The sequence below is a fragment of the Xiphophorus hellerii genome, chromosome 23 (genome assembly GCF_003331165.1).
Source record: "Xiphophorus hellerii strain 12219 chromosome 23, Xiphophorus_hellerii-4.1, whole genome shotgun sequence".
Taxonomy (NCBI): domain Eukaryota; kingdom Metazoa; phylum Chordata; class Actinopteri; order Cyprinodontiformes; family Poeciliidae; genus Xiphophorus; species Xiphophorus hellerii.
Genome location: NC_045694.1, coordinates 2,794,480 through 2,818,976, shown reverse-complemented (window position 1 = coordinate 2,818,976; position 24,497 = coordinate 2,794,480). Strand labels below are relative to the sequence as shown.

General features: G+C 36.0%; 1 protein-coding gene across 1 annotated transcript in view; it reads right to left on the bottom strand.

The window, feature by feature from the left end:
• Positions 1 to 17,079, bottom strand: part of rxfp1 (relaxin family peptide receptor 1) — a 94,350-nt gene extending 77,271 nt beyond the window's left edge. The window contains exons 1-2 of the mRNA XM_032555743.1: positions 16,761 to 17,079; positions 7,647 to 7,784 (exon numbers count right to left, since the gene is read on the bottom strand). Coding sequence (XP_032411634.1) covers positions 7,647 to 7,784; positions 16,761 to 16,803 — 181 coding nt within the window. The 5' untranslated portion in view covers positions 16,804 to 17,079. The remainder of the gene's footprint in view (positions 1 to 7,646; positions 7,785 to 16,760) is intronic.
• Positions 17,080 to 24,497: the final 7,418 nt, after the last annotated feature.

Here is a 24,497-nt window from a genome sequence, read left to right as displayed (position 1 = left end):
AATAAACAGGAAAGGTTTTCTCTAATTCATGTAATCAGTAAGGCATCTTGTTTTTTTAAGCACATTTAAAGAGACTGCTGCTGTGGATTACCAAGAACCAGAGTGAGCAGAATTTTGCTTTAGTTCATGCAAGAATCTGAAGAAAATTAGGTCAGAAATCAATTTAGCGTACCAAAAGGTCTGTGAAAATCCTAAAAATAAATTATATAAATATAAATAACTATATGATTATTCCAGTGTAGCTGTGGCTGGTTGAGGCTGTAACTACTGGAAATCACTGGGGAAAATCTGCGTGAGACCTTCACTTGTAGGTTTTGATTCTTACATTGAATTAATTATTTAACATCATTACGCAATATGTATATCCTCAGGCTGATACAAGAAACACTCCAAATAGAAAACCGCTGTTAGGTATAAGTATCTGTATGCACAGTGTAATGGATTGTGCTGTATGCTTTGTGCATGAGTGGTTTTGTAATTTTGTTTGCTTTTACTGCAGTTTTTAAACTAATGCAAGCATGCGACAGAGGCGTCAAGCGAGGCATTATTAATTATTTCCCTCTAAGTTCACAAGTACATGAAATTGCTGTTTGGAAACTGCCGGTATTTTCAGATACTGATTGGGAAAAAGTTCCATGTTTAGACAAAATCACAGACACATTGAGTCTGCTGTAGTTGTCATGCCAGGCCACTGTATGGCGCTGTGATTTTAGCATGTTGTCAAAACACACACAAGCTTTTGACCCTAGGCTTCCACCCCATTTAGAAAATAGCAGCATACATTCTGTATCAGGAGTTACTTTAAACTGGTTAAGTAGCACACAAAGCACAACGCTATCTTCCATTGTTTTTGTTGACATCTGTCCATCCATGTGCAGAACAAACCCTGCCGTCAGCACATGTTCACTTTCACACCTGCAGAGTACCTCACACCTCTGTGAGGGGTGTTCATGAAAACTTTCACTCTGGCACCTCATTTCAAAAAGTGCTGAAGTCAGAGATTCTGATCACTAGAGATGTGTAAACAAGCGACTGGATTGTAACAAAAATATTACGCTTCCACCGAAAATCAGCTCCGTCTAACCAGGGCCTAAATGATATTCTATAATTTAAATTTAAGTTGATCAAACAATAAAAATAAGAATAAAAGTTTTCTTTGTAGCTGCTAAGTCGTTTTCACTATCCGGTTGTCAAAGCGACCCATTTAGGGGTTCTAGGGTACCGGAAAATTGACAGTTTCATTGGTTTAGATACGGATTGTTCAAAAGACAGAAACCACTTCTCATCACTCAGTCCTTTAGAACACAGAGCTGACAACTGGTGCCCTATGGGCCACAGTAACCAAACAATAGAACATGAGTCAGTGTTACTTTTAACAGCGCTCATGCTTCCAGCGCGGGTAGAATCAGCTAAAAAGTAATAGGTTTTGTTTAAGCATTTATTAATGTCCCAAATCTCCGTCTTGAGGTATTGACACCATATTTCAAACGGCTGAGGATGAGTTCTGTTTTCCACTGTACAGACCACAGACACTGCAGGGAAAAGTGGGTGACTTTACAGGAAAATCCTTCTGCATAATATATTGTGACCCGTTTTTGCAAAACAGAGTTTTCTTTTTTTTATGCTTATTTGATAAAATGGGGCTGATTTTTAATCTCCAAGCTGTTGCCAGTAACAAAGCCTTGGCAGCTGAGATTATGATACAGATGGTGTTTGACAATAAACAGCAGCCTAACCATAATACTTTTTATACTCTTATCTGTTAGTAGGACTTATTATGCAAGTGATTTTTTTCGAGAGCTTTTACTTTTAATTGGGCTATTTCAGTTCCCACAGTAATACTTAAAAGACTTTATGTCTGGCTTGTGTTAATGAAAAAAGGAAGCCGGCAAATTAACTCATTAGGTATTGAATCAGACAAACTCCCAAATAAGGGATGTCCAAAGTGCGACCTGGGAGCCTTTTGATGCCCTTGGTCTGATTTTGTGTGACTGCAACTCAAACTGCAAATTGTGTGGATGAAGACTTTTAATTTTAATTGGGAGAAAAATATTACTGACAAATTAAAATCTTGTATAAATGGAAAATATAAGGTACAGCAAAAGGTGTTCATCTTTTAGTAATCAGACTTTTTAAACCATTCTCATTAATTTAATAACAGGGTCAGATCTAAACTGAGATGCTTTTAGTTCATGTATTAAACACAGCAACCATTTTCAAAGAGTTACCAAAATGTTGTTCATACTGTTGAAAATATTCTGAGGAAATATCTCCTCAGCCCCAGCGACGACATTTTTTTCTTCAATTTACCCCAAAACAATTTGCAAATTGGGTGTTATTTTTGCTCTTTATTGCCTGAATTTATATAAAATTGTACAAAAAATATATATTACTTGTGTTGCAGTTATCAATCAGACATTAAATTACAATATCTCCCAGTCAATAAGTCACAATTTTTTTCCCATAGTTTGGCTGGTCATGCTACATGTAGTCAGAATTCGATCATTCAATAAAAAGTTATTTTTCTGCTATAAAACTTTCCTGATCATTGAATCCTAAACTAAGTCCTAAATATTTCTTGATTATCATATTGATGGGGGAGATTTTCAGGAGGCTTTGGCTCCCTGATAAACTAAAGAAATCCATCATGTGAAAAATGCTGATACAACTTTAGTTAGAACAGCTGTCCTCTGCATTTACAGCACACACTGCAGTGTCTTTGCTAAGTTCAGTGAGGCATTAGTCATAAACTTCCAAGAAATAATCTAAAAAACTACAGATAAAACTACAGAGGAAATGCTGACAATGTTCGTATTTTCCAGAGGAAATCCATTAGAATATCACTAAGTGAATTTGTGTGATGAATGAATTATTAATAACAAAGAGGTTATTGCTGATTGTTTCTTTCTTTGCAGAAATTAATTGTAGTTTGCATTTGGGAACTCTGCCCAGCAGGTACAAACCGGCAAGCTGCCAAAACCTGGTACAACATGGATTCACATTGCCTGTTAAACGAGTCAAACTGCATCCACTTCCCCTTTTCCAAAACAGCTGAAGACATCTGAGTTATTTTTCTGCGGTGATGTTCATTACATGGAGTGTGAGTGGACTGTGCTACTGGAACAGAGAAAGTATCCGTGGCGTCACAAGTAATAAAAGAGAACAACAAAGGACAAACACGAAAAACTGCAGAAGATGGGAAACGGAAACTTTTATGGGGATTTATTTTATGAGAGTCTGGAATGGACCAATAACATACATGTCAGGCTGGATAAAAAAAAGATTAAGTTATTTTAACTTGAACCCATAAACATTTCCTGACAAATATCTGACATCAGACCATAATTTTCTGTGACTGAATAAAAGCTGGGACACAGATGGCAGCCAACAGGGAAGATTAATTTATTATAATCTGACAGCTGCTTTACAGGCTGTCATGACTGATGATTGTCCTTTAAAAGATAACAGTCAGGAAATCAGTCATGCATAAGCCTGATGTGACAAAACTTAGGTTGTGGATCAGGTGAGAAGATTATGCTGAAATGTTAAAACACTTCATAATGTCTCCTTTACATTTAGGATCCTGTAAAAAAAGAACAACTAAATAGCATTTTCTGGTTCAATAAAGACATACGACAAAAGCAGTATAGCAAACAGTGCGGTAACATTTTAGGTCAAGTCAACAATAAAGACATTAAAAGGTCCAACAACAAAAATAGATTTTAAAGGTTTAGATGTGAAGGTCAAAGTAAAAGGTTAGTCTTCATGGTAGAGAGCGATATCCATCGAATGGGGAAAAGAGTCAGGCAATTTTGTTTTATAACGGTGCTTCAAACGGTGCTATAAACTTCAAATCATGCTTTCTTAGTAACTCAGCACTCTTTCCTTTGTCACGGTACCTTTCCCAGCGTATGGCATTTGGGTTCAGGTCGTCTAACGTCTCTGTGCTTTGCAGGTGCAACATTTTTAGCTCCCCTATGACTTTCTGAATTGGGTTGTCAAATTTGGACTCCCATTACCAAATACTCAAAAAAATCCTCAAGATTATCGCATCATTACCAGGTACTCAAGCAAAAGTATTTATACATCTTGTTGATTACATTATTTCCAGTTTCATTTCACAAATACAATTTGAAAAGTGTAGCATGAAATTCAATTCAACCCATGCTCCCTTCTGCTGTAAATATTTTAGATATTTATTTTTCTTCTGGGATTGGTTTGGACATGTGTCCAGTCAGCCGTCTTCCCCATGACTGTGAACCAGAGAGAGACAATTTAAAGGTTCTGGAAAACTCTACAGGTATTCTGTGTTAATTAACTGATTAGGTTCTAATCATCAAAATTACTAGAAACAAAGGCTTGGGATATACATGGGAATTTCATTTTCATGCAATATTCAATTTGTTTTAAATGTACTAGTACTTCTGTTAAAGAAAGAAAACAGAAAAATACTAAATCACAGGAGAACTGACAGCAGAAGAGTTTGACTTCCATACTCATCCTTTCACAAATGATGTAATCCTGGGTTCATTAAACTTGTCACTCACAAAAAGCTGCAGAGAATCAGGTCGGTTCAGAGATTGCATCAGTGAAGTTCCTCAGACAGCAGCTTCAATGATTACCAACAACAACACAGAGCAAGTTGGGATCATGGCCCATTAACACATATTGGACCATTTGCGTCAACTGTGTTGGAACTAAAACTGGCATGACACGGGCCAGACGGGACCAGGACACTCCTGACATAAACCATTGGGTTGGCAGGAACATGTGCCAACAAACTGTCACTTAAAAACGTCCAATAATTCATAGCTGCTTCTCTTAGATTGTTTAGTGATGTGTTGCAATAGATCACTTGAGAAAAATACAGGCTCCAACACCCAGGGAAATTTAGATGTTTTATTTTCAGTGTTTTGACATCCAGACTTAACCCTGCTCAAATAGAAAATGTCAGCATTATTATTATTTTAGGATGGATGTATTTGTATTCTTCAGTGGCAAGATTTTGTTGCTCTACTCTTTACCTCAACAGAATCCTAAAGCTGTTCTCTTGGGTCAGAGTTGGGCAACGTGTTTGACCAAGTTTCCTGTTTCAGTAAGCTTTGTTTGTTTTAATATTGCCATCAGAGTGAAACTGTCCTTTTTCTGAAATAAAAACCAAGTCAGCCAGTTTGTTACTTCACCATTTCTAAATACAATCTCCACTACATCTCCTGAAAAGTCTTCATCTGATTCATTTGAGTTGAGCAAATTTACTTTTGTCTTTCATCCAAAGGAAATGCTTCAGATCTTATGAAGACATTTTCCTTATATCTTAAGAAAATGTGATTTTTTTCTGCAGAAAAAGCAAGAGGGATTATTTTAATAGTTGTCAGTGAAATATGTTTTCATAAAGTGCGACTGACCTTCGTAGTGTTTGAGCAATAAATCAGAGCCTTATTTCTATTCCCTCTTTCCCAGTAACATACTATCAATGAATCAGTTCAAAAGGTCAGTCGGAGCAGTTTAGATTGAAGGTGGTACACATTTGCGGTGAATAATGCTACAAGTGTAATTCCACCGAATTTTGGTTGATCATTATTATTTCCTTTTCATCTTCCATCTTTTTGAAGTTTCACAATAAGATTTCTTTTGCCACAGGAAATAGTTTTTCATCTAGAGGCATAATGGGAACTTGCAGATAGATATAGACCATATGTTTCAAAAGTGGAAAAGTTCAAGGCCAGAATGAATAGATTTTCTGTGCAAAAAAACATAAAATTTTTCTTTCTGTGTAAATCTCAGGAACAAATTGAGCGTATAAATGAGCCAGCGAGAACGTGAATGCACAGAATCACAGGCAAGTCAAGAGATTTCTATAGAACAAAAAAAAAATGAAACTGCATGTTTCAAAACTGTTTAATGTTGTGGCAGCATTTCATATTATTTCTTTGCAATAAGCAAGGCTATATGAAAAATAATTAATAAATTACATCTAATTACCAAGATGCTAACATGCTTAATTGAGGATAACGCTCTCATATTAAAATTTATGTCATAGGTTAATCAAAAGCCAGTAAGAGGGAGCAAAGACAGACAAAAAAACCATAAATGAAAAAGGACTCCCAGGTAATAATAGGGATATATTTTTGAAATAATATTTTACTCCAAATAGTAAAATTGTTAATTTCAGTGCAATGTTCTGATAAATCAAATGTGGCAGCATAAGATGATTACAGAAAATATGTTGGATTACAATAAGCTCTGTTCAAATTCAACAAAAAATCCAAATCCCTTTTTTAAGTAAAGGGCTGAAAGGAAACAAGTGTCAGTTTAACTCCTTCACTGCAAAACCAGATTAACATTAAAATAAATACGAAAAAATATGAAAAAGAAATTCAAATAATTAAAAAGAGTTTGTTGTTTTGTATGAAGAAAGATATGCACAAAGAAATGACTGTTTAATAATTAAAAGTTGTAAGTAATATATATAGGCTGGTACTTTTTAATCAACAACAACTCTTTCTCATAATCTGATATTAAATCAGTCTTAATATTTAGGATTACCAAAACTCCATTAAGTCCTAAACGTAGCCAAATTTGGAGTACCGTAATTCTGCCACACTTCGCGCTATCTGAGAAATTTAAAGGGTTTCTGAAAGGGGAGATGATGCACTTTCCAGCCAATGTCGGGTTATTACGGTCATTTCACCCTCGTCATAGCAGGGAATTAAATTAATCTGAGGGGTAGTTGCAAAAATAACTTGCTACATATTGAAAGTTCCAGGTGTTATTGATAAATGGGCAAATATATTTACTCACAGGACATTTAAATAACTGCGTACAATTAAAATAAGCAAAATATCCAGGCAGAGATTTTACATTTGGGACATAAAAGGTTAATAACTCTGGGAAAGCCCAGGCAATGATATCACAGCTTGTAAGTGTTTGACAGGTTAATTCGCAACATTTGAGTTTAACTGATTTATGTTGAAGCAACACCTTAAACACAATGCTCCCTTTTGTGACATCAAGGAGGAATTTAAAGGAATCAGCTAAAATATCAAGACAGGATTTGTGGACCTCCACAGGGTTCATTTGATTCATCCTGAAACAGTCCAGATCCTTAAGAGTCTCTTGTTCATCTGTCACATTTACACACGAGTCTAAACACCCTGAGAAATTCCAGCTATCAGACTGTTTACAAAGGAGACTGCTTCCGTATCCCATAGATGAATGTGTTTAGGTGCAGAACATAGGCATGAAGACTGGAACAAAAGCCAAAGACCTTGAGAGGATTCTGCCTGAGGCTGAGCGTCATGTACCGATCAGAAAGAACAAACCCTTAAAACCAATGTAGTGAGCTAGACTGCAGTTTGCAGAAATGCTGCCTAATTCCAATCATTTCATTTGGAGAAAAAAAGGGTTCAAGAACATCATCCAACTTGTGAAATATGTGGATGTTGGCATCATTTTATGTGGATGTTTCTCTGCAGAATGGACTGATGTACCACAAAATATGGACTATGTGACATTTAAGTGACATAGTCATCATTCAATTCATTAATCAATATACTGCGCTTATATAAAAGCCATTATTCATTAGGAAAAAAGCCGTTTGGCAGTCAGTGTGAAACTACAACCTTCAAGTTCGGAACAAAACTCACCGCAGTTCTCCTCATCTGCCTGGTTTCCACAGTCATCAATGCCGTTGCAGTGCAGGAGCTGCGGGAGGCAGACTGTCAGATTGCCACAGGGAAAATATCCAAGTGGGCATGTACCCTTCTCCTCTGTGGTATTGAGTGCTGTAATCAAAACAGAAAGTCACAAAAATATGACTTGAATCAAAGCTTTCACAAAATGTTTTAATAAAATGCTCTAAAGATTCTTTCCTAAAAAATGTTTATGTAGAGCAGGGGTGTCAAACTCCAGTCCTCGAGGGCCGCTGTCCTGCAACTTTTAGATTTGCCTCTGCTGCACCACACCTGAATAGAATAATTAGGTCATTAGCAAGGCTCTGGAGAACTGATCTACACAAGGAGGAGGTAATTAAGCCATTTCATTCCAGCTTTTTGTACCTGTGACACATCTAAAAACTGCAGGACAGCGGCCCTCGAGGACTGGAGTTTGACACCTGTGATGTAGAGGAACCGAAATGCTCAGTTTCATGTAGCTCTTGTCAAGCTACTGTGTTTTTTCTTATAGTTTGTCTGGCCAAGCTGTTGTACATGCTGCAAAAAGAAGTAAAAGTCTGACAAATGCATGTAGGGCTGAAGCAATTATCTGGATTAATTGTGATTAATCAAAGATTGAAATAATTGTCAACTAGTGAAGTAATCAATAACTCTGGCGTTTGAAGACTCAAAAGGCCACTTCTTGAAAGAACGCACTCACAGCCGCAAATAAATTAAAACTGAACCAAAAATATATACATTTTGCATTTAAGATGAAAAAGCTTCTGTCTGTAAATATGTTCCACCCAAAACACCTCAAGTGGCAATTTTAGCTTCAACCAGTTCTGTACAAAAAAGAAAAATCTATTAAGCACCCTTTGATATCAAATGATTAATCAAAACAGTAGTCAACAGATGAACTATCTACTATCTGTTAAATCTATAAAGCAACTGCAATGGCCATCTTCATGGTCATGAAATGTAATATTTTAGAGGTTGTTCTGTGAATTTTATGCAGCTACTGCCATGAAAAACCAGAGATAACAGAAAATTGAGTAAAGATTGACAACAATGAAACTGCACTTTCAAAAACGTTCAGCAACGGCTGCAATAAATTAAAAGGCTTCGTCAATGACAGATAAATCATCTCCTCCAGTAGTGACTCATAGTCTCTGCTTTTTCTGCTTTCTCAATCAATCTGTTCTGTTTATGGTTAAAAGCAAAGAAAATTTATACAACCCAACATTAACAATAAAACATGAACTGTTGATTACTTTTAATGAAAGTGTGAAATAGCTCTGCTGAAGAAATATTTCAGAATACAGTACTTGATTAACTCTTTACCTGGATTAGCTAACAATTAGATGAAAAATTATAAAAAACTTTGTAAAATGCCCCTCCAGCAGTTGGCTTGAAGTACATTCTGGTTAATTAGTACATCCTCACATAAACAGCAGCATAATCACGTAATTTTATTTTAGCCCATGTCTCTCGTGACTGTGAGTGAAAATTAAGTGTTGCTGAGGTTCTGCAAATGAATAAGCTCTAAGCTTGAAGTTTAGAAATGTCTTGATGCAGAACAGATTATGAGCTACAGAGAGAAGAAATCAGTTTTTTTATGATAATCCAAATGGGTCTAAGATCCATAACCAGCCAATTTTTTAAACCAGTTATTAATTTGAAGTATTAAGGTTGATCTGCTGCGTGCGTAAGAGATTGTTTGCACCCAGCGCTAAGAAGTATTCTGATAGATCTGATTATAAAAGAGGGGATTTTTAAGAAGCTCTTTTTATATTTTAAGAATATCTCTGCAGCACAGAGATATTATACATTTCTGTGCTGCAGAGATGTATGTGTCCTATAAAAGGATTTGTCCTTTTATAGGACACATACATATATCCTTATATAGGATATATGATGATATTACTATGTCCTTATTTATCCTAGAAATATTGTATCACCAGTGCAGTTTAAGTCAGAAAGTTATGTAAATAAAAATTATAATTCTGGAAGCATAATTACATTAACTAATTTCATTTTTTTTGTTTGTTTGCCAGAGGACTTATTGTACATCTTTCATTGGCTTCCTAAGTTTCAATCAACACAAAGTACTAATATATGTGCTTAAATATGACTATTTTTATATAAATCTGTCCATAAGAAGGGCTGAATGTTCAAAGACAGGCAGGGCCTGAGGCTATCTGCTTAGCAATTAGCAGATAGCTAATCAGCTTGGTTAATACTCAAGCTAGGTACTTCATCCAACCTGTTGATCCAGTACAGGATGGGAAGGTCTAAATAATAATTATTTAATTTCTTTTTGGAATCAAGAAAGTAGTTTAGAATTTGAACTGCAAATTCAAAAATAATTTGAATGTGCATAATTCTGATGATTGTTTTGCTAAGGTCAAGAGAAAACCCAAACTGTTGCCTTGACATGAAAATAAATTATTAACTTAGTTGGAATGATTACAAACTGAAAACTTTTACATCATAAACCTGCCAAGCAGGAAACAAGATCAGATCACACCTTCAAGCTGAAACTGAAATGTATCAGTTCAAACAAAAAATGCTAAGTGTTCCCTGTTTGGTCACTAGGTGGGGCTGGAGGCTCCAGTGTATCAGGGGAAACAAATAGCAGGCAGAAGGGGAGACAAGTTTTGACCGCTGTCCGTGTTGTTGCAGTGTAATCTGAAGTAATTTTGAGGTACTTTGCAGTAATTGGGTTTTTGCACCAAATTTTGAATCTGCAAACCAACAAAACCCTTGGGACTGAGTATTACATGTCAAAACAGGTACAACGTTAGCTATGGAGCAACACTTCACTAGTACAGCGCTATTAGACTGACTAGTTCATCAAGCATTCCCAAATTTTTAACTCGATTGAAAAATGTCCATTGCTTCGTTCCTGTTGATCGGTATGGGTCAGGGCGCCATTTTATAGTCGAGGAACTCAGGATAATGTTTCCACCACCAGACTTTCACCGGGCAGGAGGGGGTTAAACCCAAACGCCTAGTGCTGCGTCATGTTAGCGCGATGACAAACGTGACGCACCAGCGTGTCTTTTCTTTATCGAAAACAGGAATTTAGTTCTGTTCACCTATCAATGTGACTGTGCTGTAACACCAGTAGCTCCACCCTAACCATGACCTGAAACTGAAGGCAACCCAGGGATGGTGGGGTACGGGTCGGTTGTGGGCCCGCTTTTACATCACAAGCAGACAAAAAACCCCAAAGAAACAAACAAACAAAAAACATACCAATCTACATCCATCTGTGCCGTAGCACTCAGTGAAAACAAGACATAGGCTTAAAAGGAAACTATGAACCAATACACACTCTATTAATACTACTAAAACAGTGTATTAATCAAGAATTATTTCTGAATCTTGTTAAATCTTTTGTCAAAGGTAAGCCAAATATAAACATGTGTTTGAGTCTATAAATATAACCTTAAAGTGTGGATAAATTTATAAAAAGACTTATTATTTAGGATCATATTTTGGTTTTAAGGGCATCATTTCAGAATCAGCATGTCCACAGCCAGAAGCTTGCAAGTAGGATGATAAATGAATAATGTTGCACAATAAAGTAATGACTACTTCTACGCTTCAATTATCTAAACAAGATGTGTTCTGGATTTTGCTATGTTTTCATAAATAAGTTATGACATAACATATACAGCTTTGGACTCAAAAAGCCAGCTTCCTGGATTGAGGCACTGCAACCACATCTACTTGTTCACATAAGTAGCAGCGGGGGTTTCTGTGAAAAGACCGCCTGTTTGTTTGGACTTAACTTAATGCACAATATGTGTTCGCAAAAAACAGATAAGCTAGAAAAAAGATTCTGATGGAAACCTGGTTTCTTGTAAAGAGCAACAAAAGGCAAAGAGGTGGTTTATAGTTGCAGAAAATGTCCAAAACCTCACCAAATGCCAAATGTGACCTGAGCTCTGGAATCTGAATGTGTCCTCAATGTGTCTTGGATGCATTCACACCTGTACTCTGCTGTTTACTTGTAATCAGATCAAGCAGGACGCATGTCGGCATCCAGACAGAAACTGCCTGTAAAGAACGCAGAGCACTATACAAGCTGTTGTGATTTTAAACTACCTTGAAAAATTATAAGAGAATGGCATCCTCAACCTTGTTTAAATGTGAGCTGCTGCATTTTTAAGCTTAAGAGGAACTGATGTTAAAAATTACAACAGACCTGCAGCCACATGTGAGGCAGAGCTGAGGGAGACAGCAGGGAAACAGCTATTATATTGCTCCGATGCTGAGCAAGCTGAATCTTCATTTTCTATACAAGCATCAGGAAATAACATTCTAAAGGATAATTCTGTTTTTACTTAACTCATGATTTAAGGATATTTTAAACATTTATGCATACTAAATGGACAAAAAGGGAAAGAGTTCTTATTTAATGACCTATTGGGACATTTAAAATACCCCTTGAAGCAAATAAAATGAGGAAAACCCAGAGTAAACTTTAATGTTGCTACAAAGGTCAAAACACTTTTGCTTCTCAAAAACTCATACATCACAAAAAACACAAGGAATTGTTGTGAATAACTGGCTTCCATCTAAATCAAATTCACAATTCTTCTTTTAAAATGTCATTTCTGCACTGGCTATAAAACTTAGTCATAAAACTGAAGGAAATAATAATTCATGGAGGCTCAGCTTTAAAAGCCTTAGCCTCCACAGCTAACTATCAAAAGGGCTTATTAAAGTTTCTTTAAACATCCATTATCATTTAATAATACAATTAGTGTTTTCATGAACAAAAATAAAGCTGCAAAGTTCATCTTGCTACAACTACTATGTAGTTTTATGACAAAAACGAATATTGGAGTCAACAGGCGCAGCACACAGAAAACAACCATTATGGGTTAGATTTGTCCTGACCTAAGGAGTTATTAGTATCATCAACCATTTCAACAGCTGTAATTTACAGTCTATACTGCATCTCTAATGAAGCATGCTGGTCAGGTTTTAACGTTTGCAGAAGAAATGTAGCTATCAGAAAACAGATAAGACCAAAATATCCTCAATGTCTGTTTAGCAGACACAGTTTTCTCATCCCTGCCTTCCTTTCTCACATTGTATATAAAAAATAGTGCTCTATTTACCGTAAGTTGAGATTCTTGTTTGTATGTGTGGAACTTATGCTGTTGTCAAATGTTCTATTTTATTTCCAAACATTTATGAAAGCAATAGAAGTTTTAAGTTAAAAAAATGTAATGCATCAGGGCAATGTGAAAGCCTTCTAGATGGTCTTCTGAAAGGTTTTAACTTCAACTACACAACATCATGCAGCACATTCTGTACTGTAAGCTGGAGTAGCTTTTTTGGGGCTTATTTACGTACAACCCTGCTTCAGCCTTGAAAAGTGTCTTTGTGCATAGATATCTTAAGTTTCCATCACATTAATATGAAATTAAAATCTGACGTGACACAATCCACTTTTGTTTACATTTTGTGAAGAAGGAAGTTGACTGAGTGTCTGGTTTTCATGTCGTTTCCTTCAGTAGTTCTTGGTGCACCACAGGCAAAGGGGGGAACAGGTTGCTCAAAGGGTTTGGTTCATTTGACACTGCAGTTTTAAAGCGACAGCAAGTGTAAGAAATGCTGCAATTTTGGTACCCGGACCACCAGGTGTGAACACACCCTGAGACCCAACCATGCCTAAAATATTAACGGCTTAGCTGATATGAGAGATGATAAATCTACTAGACAACTTGTGGTGCTAAAGTGACACAGATTCACTTTAATATTTATTTTCGTTAAAATATATGCTTTTCTGTCAGTTATCCAACAGGATTATTGCTTTTTAATGCCAAATGCTGTAATGTAAATCCTTGATTTCATTATCTAAACAAAACCTAAAGTGATACGGCAACAAAAAAGCCAGAGATTGAACTTTTAAATTGAATATGTCGATAAATGTTTTAGTTATCGTCTCTGAAAGAAAGCAAACCGTAGGAGAATAGAACAAGGTATAGTCAGTATAAATGTTTGATGTAACCTGGAAGTGGAACGGGTTATGTGTCTGACTCAGCTGCTTCACAGTTGGAGGTCTGGCAGAAGATGTTCTTTCACTCTCAAGGAAGCAAAAAGAAGAAGGTGAAAAAGAAAGACCCTAAAATGACATGCTAATCTATATCTTTTGCCATGGAAGAAGGAATCTGTTAAATCTTATTAGCAAGATTTTAGATGGGAAATATGAATCTAGCTAAAATAGTGAATATTTATAATTCCAGTTTTCATCTATGACAGTCATTTTAAACAGATTTTGAACTCTGGGAAGTTTACACGCATATGTCACTTGGCCTGGCTGATTTCCACTTTTCTTTGAAGTCTGACTGAATGTTTCTGCCCAAAGAATAAAGGCAGATTAAACACAAAAAATGGAAAAATAATGGGTTTTTTCATAGAGGTGGTAACTGAAACCACAAAAAAACAAAGGAATTACATTATCTTCTATAAATTAAATCTTGTATTGCAATGAATGGTTAATTGCACCATTACAGGTTTCATTTGTTTTTGTTGTTTTTTTCATTACAAGTTTCATCTGTTTTTTGTTATTATTCTTTTCCATTACAGGTTTCATCTATTTTTGTTATTCATTTTTTGTCACAATTAAAATTGGGATCATTAGACAAAATTATTTTCTTCTTGTACACATATAGTGTATGTATACTCTGTTTCCACAGAAGAACATGATTTGTTGTGGCTTGCTTTTACAAATAATGCATTAGACTCTATTTTTGTGTTTCTTCTAGGAAATGTGTCTGAGGTTGCTAGTTCCTCCCATATATTTCACAAGTGACTCATCTGTGTTTTCATTTACTGAAGTCACTAAAGAAAATAATGTTACCTTTAGCTCTTTATTTTTTCTGTACCCTTTATGCTAAAGGGTTTCAGAAGTAATTTCCACCAGAAGACAAAATAATAAAAGAAAAAAATTAAGAATAGCTCCACAGTTATCAGATCAAAAATGCAAACTTTTGGTACATGTGTAAAGATAGGAATGTTTTGATAGTGTCATCATCACTAATGTTGCTGTTACCCTACCTGATTTATTAGTAATTAAACAGTAAATTAGAAAAAATGCAAGCGTCTAAGTAAACATTACAAAATACAATAACAATTCTTGTCCAGACACAAAAGAATGGCTCAGAATTTTAAATCTATAAATTGGTTAAAACGTCATCAGATTAGGACTGAATCAGCTGAAGCGTATTTGCTCCACAAAGGTTTTAGTGAAAGATGTACCAAGCAGAGCTGTCATTTTTAACACAATTTGGCCAAAAAGTGTCTAAATTGTGCCAAATGTGTTTTTACCTCATAAAAGAAAGCTGATTTCCATTATAGGACTCGTTCTGTCTTTGGTCACGGAGTCAAACTTGTTTATCGTCAAAATAGTATAGAATACATAAAATGGAAAGAAAATAAACTAAATTGAATCATTTTTTGTCTCCAACTGGAGAATTGTGTTGAAAGAAATTAAACTGGCCAAACCTTTTTAGATACATTATTTTCATTCACATATGAATGGCCTGTTTAAGGTCATAAACAGAACATCTCAGCTGAAGTCTGGACTTTGACTAGTCCACTAAGAGGTTGACTTACTGATCCTGACAAATTATCTAAGCAACACTCACTAAATGACTCAAGTGAATGGACTGGTTTAGTGAGAAATAAATTCAAAACAATTTACCACCTCTATTAATCACAGATATTTTATGTGTTAAATTTATCTATGGGGCAGGTTGGGTGGAAACACTTTGTTTCATTTAAAAAATTATAATTTGAAGGCCTTTGTTTTATTTATTCAGCTTATCTTTCACTGATATGAAAATTTGTTTGAGCTGAAACATTTCAGCAAAAAGCTAAATTCAAACAATCAGAAACAATAATAGTAGATGTCACTTCTGATACATTTAATAAATGAGAAAACACCCCCTCATTTTTCAGTTTCTGACCTGTTAGTTAACAATTTGCTTCTAAAAACAGCAAAGTTTGTTTCTGATGTCTGGCCAATTTACAAAAATATGTAGAAAAAGATCCGTTTGTTTGATCAACTGTAACCAAACAGCTATGTTTAGGATGAAGATCTCCAACAGAAATATGTAAAAGGGAAATGGAAACATAATCCTATAAAACAGGTTGCATTATGACTTCCTTGGATGAACGGCCAGTCTGATAACTCCCCACTAACAGCCTTTCCCATTGTTAGCACATGCTGAAACCTAGTAAACACAGATAAGGAACGTGGTGCGCACATTTATTCAAGTTACAGAGGCAAACTGACCACAGATGCTCCCCTGCCAGTCAAGATAAACCACTGCCACTGTCTTGATAAGTTCTGTACTATTTAAAGAAACTTAATCTGTTGATTCTATCAATGGGTTCCTTTACTTTATAACAAAAAAGAACAACAAACTGAATAAACTGAAGAGTTTCAGTTCTCTAGTGGTTTTAGTTTAAAATTGTTCCAAAGCTGTTACTTAAAGTGAAATTATACAACAGTAAATTGTATGTTGGTTTCCCCTTATCTAACATTAGCTTCCCTCAGTAACAGAATCCCACTGGAGCAGCAGGACAGTAACTGAATGAAAAAGGTTCCCTTCAAGGCTAGAGACGCTTCATTTCACAGCTGATGCTACAGTATGGAATAAATAAGCTTATATCACATACACATCCAGCAAAAATGCCTCAAATACACAGATTAGCCTACCTCAGAAAATCCACAACATAACAGAAAAATGGGATCAAACACAAGGCAAACATCTGAATGTACATTATTATCAAGAAAAGATAAGCGATTTTTAAAAAATCTGATTATTGGATGGAACAGTGCTTCAGTAAATCTCCAGCTGTTACATGAAAGACAATTTACACCATAACTCTGAGATGGATGAAAAATCGACATACATTTACAGTAACATCCCTTCGGTGCAAACATGTTCCAATTTTTCAGTTCTGTCTGATTATCAATGCAAACGTGAAACTATTTAAATTGCAAATGTAAACTGTAAAAGAAATGTCCTAAAAGAGTTCAAATCATAATCCGGTCAATTAAGTTGCTGAACTTACCAGACACTCCATAAGCGAATATCACAGCCACGTAAACTTGCATGATGCCTCTGGAAGTTCTCTGTTAAAACCGCGCTGGTGGGAGAAAGGAGCAGTAATTATCTCGTCCCACTCTTCCCAGGTGTCAAATTCTCACCGGAAGTTCTTAAATGAGACGCTGTGCGGTATCAACCGCGCTGACGGTGTAAATACGGCGGTTCGAACCGGAGAGCAGCAGCAGGAGAACCTGTGAACGCTTCACAGGACCGAGGCGGTCTGCAGCCTCCTCCCGTGTGGCGGAAAGGTTTAAAGAGTTGCCATGTTCTGACGTGCGGGGAGAAGCGGGCGGCACAGGTGCGGCAGCGCGCGCAGACAAGCAGCATTCACGTACTACCACGTCTGAGCGCGAGCCGCTCAATAAATGCACCTCTGTTTAATTAGGGACACCAAACTCTCCCAGTGCGGTGCTGAGCTACAGGACTGATTACTCTAATGCTTTAACATCCCACAAATGAAATTGTTTTGTTTTTCTTTGCCCACTCTTGAAATTCAGAGTGTAAAGAACTGAAACCCGAATAATTTCAGTTCGGGTTCAGGTATTCTTTGTTTCACACTTTTCGTATGAGCTTCTCTCATTTTCTCTCCTTCTGTCGCATTTGTCAGGTTCTCTGTCTGATTCGAAAATTTCCAGTTTCATATCGAATATTAAAGGTAATCTCTCTTCAGTCTTCTAAAGGCAAGCATTATGTTCAGTCAGCAGGTTTCTTTCTATTATCAAGGAAAGCTATAAGAAAAGCCGGGCCCTTCTTTTACCTCAATGCTATTACAGGATCAGTTGCTTTGATTGGCTTTTGCTTTCATTTTATCCTGCAGCTGCATCAGGAAAAAAGAACTTGACCCAAAGCCATCATCCTCATAAACTCAGAGAACATAGCAGAATTTCTTCACTATTTCCCGCTTTTACCATTTAAACCTAAATTGACCGAGAGTGTATTTGGGGTTGAACCAATTTTAGTAACTGATGGGACTCTGTGTATCTTCAAAGGCTCAGAGTGGAGGAGCTATCTGTCAGCATTATCCTTTCACATGGATGTAAGCGTCAGTCAGAGGGGAATTCATCCCACCATAATAAATGGCCTCTGGACATAGTAACAAACTGAAATATATTGGGATAAAACTTTATCTGCCCAACAATATTGGCTAGAATGCCTTGAGTCAAATCAAGAATATCATATACAACAATGTCTATTAGAAGACTCAATACAATCATTATCACCTGTCATATTCATTTGGAGATTTTATTGATGTGTGTGGAAAAATATATGCAAAGAAATTTTGCCACTGGACTTTTTGCACCAATCACTGAATGGATCTTGATGTCTTGAGATGCAGTCTGTGTGACGGATCTTGGATGAGACCATAATCAGTAACTGTGGCATAATCTGCTTATGAACGTCAATAAATTTGAATATTGATCTTGACTGAAAAAAAGGACAAAAAAAAACTGACTTGAGGACAAACTCCAATAAAATAAAAGAAAAAATACTTTAAAAGATTTAAAAACATTTACATCTAATATTTGATGACTATTTGGGTCAAAGGTAGAAGTCACTAACAGTAAAATGATATAGAGTAAAACTGCAGGCTGTTGAGACATGCACACACACTAATGAATTTAAAAGCATCCCATTGACCCTCAGTTGCTCCCATTTTCTGAATATCTTTCTGGTTTTGCTGTAGACAAATGCAAAATGATGCTCATAGCCACCGCAGGAGAAAACAGTACTAATTTACTCTGTCAGTGTTTATCTAAAAACCTAAATCTGGTGATGTAACTAGTCAAGGGGACATTTTCTTCTCCAAATCAGATACAGGGAATCAGCAAAAACCTCTTCCAACATAGGGTGAACACAAAGACATAAAATCTGTTCTTAAGTTTAAAACAACAGTTGGGAGTTTCTTTTCAAAGCGTAAATATCTGTTTGTCTTTAACCCCTAACTAGAGCTGTTTGTAAATTCATATATTTTCATGAAGAGTTTAAGAAAATCAAATCCTTTTGGGTATTAAAAAGTTCATCTAAGAGTCCATGAACTAGGCCAATTATATTTGAAGTATTGAGTTAATTAAGCATGCATTCCATCAACTACACCATTTCAGATAATTTTAGATATTTGTAAAGTTTACATTAATAATTATTCATCTCCAGTTCTGATAGCTGGGTAATACAACGCCACAGGTTGATTCTCTTAAAAAGGCTCAGTTTGACAAATTAGAGTCTTTAATTAATGTGCTGTACATTCTTAAAAATATAATAATAACAGATTTTACAGATGCAAATAATTGGTCCCTCACTTTTACAAAATTAAACAACTTTTTAGTCTCAGCTTTTGGAACCTGGTGTGATCAGATCTGCCGGGGATTAGCTAAGAAATGAAGCTGCAGTATTTGGTAGCTGATGAATTCTACCTCTAAATGCATTCAAATACACCCTCTAATCTTTTTTCTGTTCATAGAAGATGAGGTAGAATATTTATTTTTAGGCTTTTCTGCTTGGCAAGCATGCAGATTGGATGCATGATGCTGGTCTGATTTCTCAGATTCAAATTCAGACGGAGCAGCGGAGACATGTGAAGCGTGTAGTTCTGCAGAGATTGAATGACTATTTTCTGTGTGGTATCAGTCAAATAGAGTTTAAATTAGGGTGTAAAAATGGGTTGTATGTGTTCACTGCCTGGGTTAAAAACGTCACAGAGCCTTGATAAAGCAAACAGGTTATCTTTCTCAAAGTGAAAATGAAAATGGATTTTTCACCCCTTAAACAACAAGGTTATTTAGGGAGGGAACAAGTTCTTAAGGAATGCTGATAGCAGGATTTTCTGGGCTTAAACCAGGAAAGATTGGTTCAGGGAGCATGAGAATTCATTTTCACACTTCTAGTGGCCACCCCAATGTTCAGGCATTTAACCCTCCTGCCCATAGCAGTCAGAGTCTCCTGACATCAAATCAGAATCTTTGCAACTTTTGTAAACTAACCATTAGGATACTGTACGCATTACATTTTATTTATTTATTTTTTTCAAAACAACATTCAGCTTATTTTCTGTTAAAGATCAACTGGAACAGTATTCATAATGTTTGAGCAGAGTACCGAAACAGGAGGAGGTCCAGTTACCCACAAGGAAATTTATGTGACCTTTCAGATTTCTTTTATTTATTTATTTTTGCCAGATTTTGTTCTGAACTCTAACTAGACCAATTTTGATTAAGTAATTCTATCACTAATTCCCAAGTGTGCTTGAAATCAGAGTGATGCTGAAAAATAAAGTCCCTCTTTATCTTCAGCTGTCTGAAGCAACCAGGTCAGTCAGAATTAACTCATATTTAGATTTGTTCATAAGTTTTCCACTTTGACAAAAAGTCTGCTTCCATCTAACAAGAACTAATCCGTCCCTTCTAGAGTTTCATTAGATTAAAACAGGTTATCTTGCAAGACTTCATTCAAGGCTGGATATTTTCTTTAGGAGACAAATTTTCTGTCTTTCAAACACACAATTTAGTTTACACATTGGAATAGGAAATTAAACTGTTTTTACAGCTTGCAGACCTTTCTTACTTAACCCTGGATGTAGTAAATAATTGGTTCCATATTGTTTCAGCAAACATTGATTCATTAACAGATTTGGGATTTCCTACTACCATGTCCAATTAAGCCGTTCCCATACTCTGGGTGAGTTCTTTTTTCAGAACTGGACTTTGTTTTTAAACATAAAGGAACTACCTTCTGTAAAGAAATATTTAAAAATACCTCAGAGTTTTTTTTTTCTTTTTTAATCAATCGTAATATGCTTTGAAATTTTTCCATATGATTTCAACAAAATGGTTTGGAGCAACCTATTTATAGGGCCTTGCTTACGTTTTCAGAGGCCTTGCTTTTTTCCAACTTTTGTCACATTATAATCACAATCTTCGAGCACATTTTTTGCTGAAAGAAAGACCTTTGAAGTTCAGTTTCAAGTGAACTTCAAGCCGTGCAGGGGACACAGCAAACCGTCCATAGAAGCTGTTTTGGTCAGGTGAGATTAAAATCGTACTTTAAGTTTGGAAAACTAACCAAACATCACCCTGACCATTCCACGTCTATCTTGAAACACAGTAGAGCCAGATCTAAAACTGAATCTAAATCTAAATGCACAAACAACAGAACATAGGCAGAAACTGAGAAACTAAACACAACAGAAATAACTAGTGAAGAAAGACTAACAATGAACACAGGGAACTGAGCTCCAATGGCAAGATCTATCAAACAGAAATAAACAAGGAAATAAACAAAACAAATGAAAATGAATTCCAGTGGATCATAAAATTCCGTCTTAACTGCAGCAAAAGGAGGTTCTAGAAAGCGCTAACTGTGCTAATAAACTTTTTTACTTTTATTTGTAAAAAGGGTTGAAGAAACATCTTTTTCTTTTATTTCACAAGATGCTATCCCTTGTGCAGTGATACAAATTCAGTTAAAATGTAGATGTAACATGACGAAATGTGAAAAAGCAGGGCACCACACTTCTATAAGTGAAACCCAAATTGAAACATCAGCATGCATTAGAGTATTTTTTGACTTCTTCTGAAACTAGCTTTGAGATGACGCCAGGTGGCTGCCACATTTGATCATGTGTACAGGAAGAACCAAATAAAAATTATCCCTGGTATTGATTGCGAATTTGCCACTGTCTCAACATTTGATGAATGGCGTTCCACTGATCAAAGCTGACATTAAGGTTTTCACAGTTTGAAGTTTCAGTCCCACAGGAAACATTATCAAAAAGAGCTTCTTGAAGTCGCTTTTTACACATTAAAACCTGATCAGAAGCCTAAATGCAGAGAGGACATTAGTGTTTTGGGTGAAAAGACGTATAAAATTGCAGGTCCTCATTCACCTGTCTATGGAAGCTCAACATTGCAGAAGGTAATGATTGTTGTCATTTAATATAAATGAAAGAAGCAGCAGTAAAATATTAAACTGCATCAATCTCATAAATCACCAAACTAATTGCCTTCATTATCCTTAAGGCCACATCTGGTGTTAAAGAGTTAATGGAGCGACATTTTTTCCAGGAGAGAAAGAATAGTGGGTGGAGAGGATTTCAGTGAAGAAGGTGAAAGCGGTGTGAGGTAAGTAGGTATGGTGCCAAGAACAGAAATAAGAAAAGACAGATGGCAGTGGGTTTTATCAAGCGGGTGGAAATGGTTCTGAAGATGTATTTCAAGAAGAAAGAGCAAGACTAGTTGAAGTATTGGACCTGAGGAAGGTCACGCAGATGGACCACATGCTATGCACTTGGCATAGTGTCACTGAAATAGGAGACAGAAAATTGGTTTGCATGGAAAATTTAGCTCAGTAGTACCTACTTTGAAAAAAAAATAAAAGGATGTGAGTAAAAGCAAATGCAAAGGGTGAAATTAGAAAGTTTAACAGAGAATGTTGGTGAAGATTTAGGGAAGAGTTGTTATTGCTGGAAAGTTATTCAGTGTACACTTGGACAGATGGTACAGGAATCTGATATTTGCATTTCATGCAGCTGGATCATAATTGGGTTGTAAGTTGAGCTTTTAAAATGCAAGCAGAAGACACGCAAAAAATGAATAAATAAAAACAATTTACAGTTCCAGGAAAACTGTTTATTCATTGTTACTCTCCTGCTGGCTCTGATTGGTTGGTTCTGATGGTGGTGTATTTCTGCAGATGGCAGTAGGACCGCAGAGGAAAGTGTGTGAAATTTGGTGAAAGTAGCTTCACAAAGGGCATCCATGGTCTGGAGCTGATCTCTGAAGCAACATTGTCCTGTCTGGCTCGCGATGCAGCCTGCCTTCATCACAAAGTAAAAAAGAAGTCCAAAGTTTTTTGTTCTGCACGTCCTTCTCTTACAGATATCTGCTCTTCTCCCAAATGTTTCATTGGCTACACCGTAAGGAAGATACTAGTTCATTAATTTTCTTTCATTAGATATAATATATGGAATGTCAAAGATTATATCATTCTTGCTATGAGATATAACACCATAACTTGAAGCAACCTGATGTAAATATGGAATGGTTTTGGAAATATAGGTCAGAGCTACATCACACCATGAGCCAAGAAACATTAAAACCACCTGCCTGATCTTAAATCCCCCCAAGCAGCTGCAAGAACTCGCTCTTCAAAAAAGTAGCTTTAAACTGCTGGATGCTTCGGGGAAAAGAGTAAACAGATGGAATCACATTTTATTTTTACGCAATATGCATTTGCATTATTGATTATTTTGTTCGTAAACTACTCTTAGGTCACTAAGCAACACACAGTGCAACCATGCAATACAAAAAATGTCCAATTGATAGATAACAGAATTTGGAAGAGTTATACCGTGTCATCAGAAAAATAATGCCACATATTAAATCTTGACATGCTCTTTGAGCCGCATCAGGTTGTTCTCTTAGTAGTTTTCACAGTATGGTGGTGCACAACGTCCTGCTGAGGGATCACTGTTGCCATGCCACCACTGACTTCATCTGTCACTTTCAATGTAGTGCTGACTTGGTGTGTATCTAATATTCAACAGGGGGTATTTGATGGGCAAAACACACTTTTCACTTTTCCTGTCACGTTTCCATCCTGTTCTTAATCTCTCTGAAGCTCTTCTTCTTCCTTTGTCATCTTTGACACCAAGTTTTTAATCTGACTTGTTCAGTCACATGATTTAATTAAACTGAGTGGTTTTTATTATGAGATTCACTACAAGAACAACTGGATACAAAAATGAAGAAGTCAGTAAATTAATAACAAAAGAAATTGCATTAAATTGTCCATGCAGTTAGACTGCGGGGAAGTCCTGCGCTTTCTGTACAGTGCCGTCCTCAGAAGCTTGTTGATGCATTCGTCTGGAAGCTGGAAAGTAAAAACATTAGTTAATGGCTGGTTTAGTACCCAGATTCAAAGAGTTATCTGTTTACAGCTGTTTCTGTCCTTGCGACTCTCTTTATTACTGCTCTCTGGTATTTATTAAATGTCAAAGACATATTTACCGTTATATCGTTAATGCCACAGCTTAATACTGTCCTGCAGAGTTAATATCTAGTGGTGAACACTGTTTTATAGCAAGGAGTGAAGTCTGTCTGTGAGCTATGAAAGAGGAAATATATATGACAAAAATGAGAAATACATAAATTTATTCTAATTATTTACAGAACTCTGAAAAAAATTACATAAATAACTCCACTTATGGACAAGCATAATAGGAACCAGATATTTATATATACTATATAAAAATACATCATCCCCCCCTCATCACTATCTGATGTTAGATCAACTTGAACCTTTCCTGTTTGGGGAATAAATAAATCATCAACTATAGAAGATTGTGTTGGACAAATAAATTTGAAAAACTTCAATATTTCAGCAAAAATTTGTTTTATATACACAAAATATAGATTATGCCATTGCTCTGTATTACCAACAGGATGACCATGCTTCTGTAGCATCTTTTAACTTTTAAGGAAAAGAGAGAAAAAAAACTATTAAACCTTATACTTGCACAATAAAATCTGAAAATTAATCCTGGAGCTCAACTGAAAACTTGTGGGGTAGATAACTTTACACACAATGTTAATATTTCTGGTTCCATACAGCCTTTGGGTTCAGACCTGGAGTAAAATTCAGTTACAACCATAACATATTAACATAACAGTATTAGATGTAAATGCAATGACGTCAGAGACTTCCATGC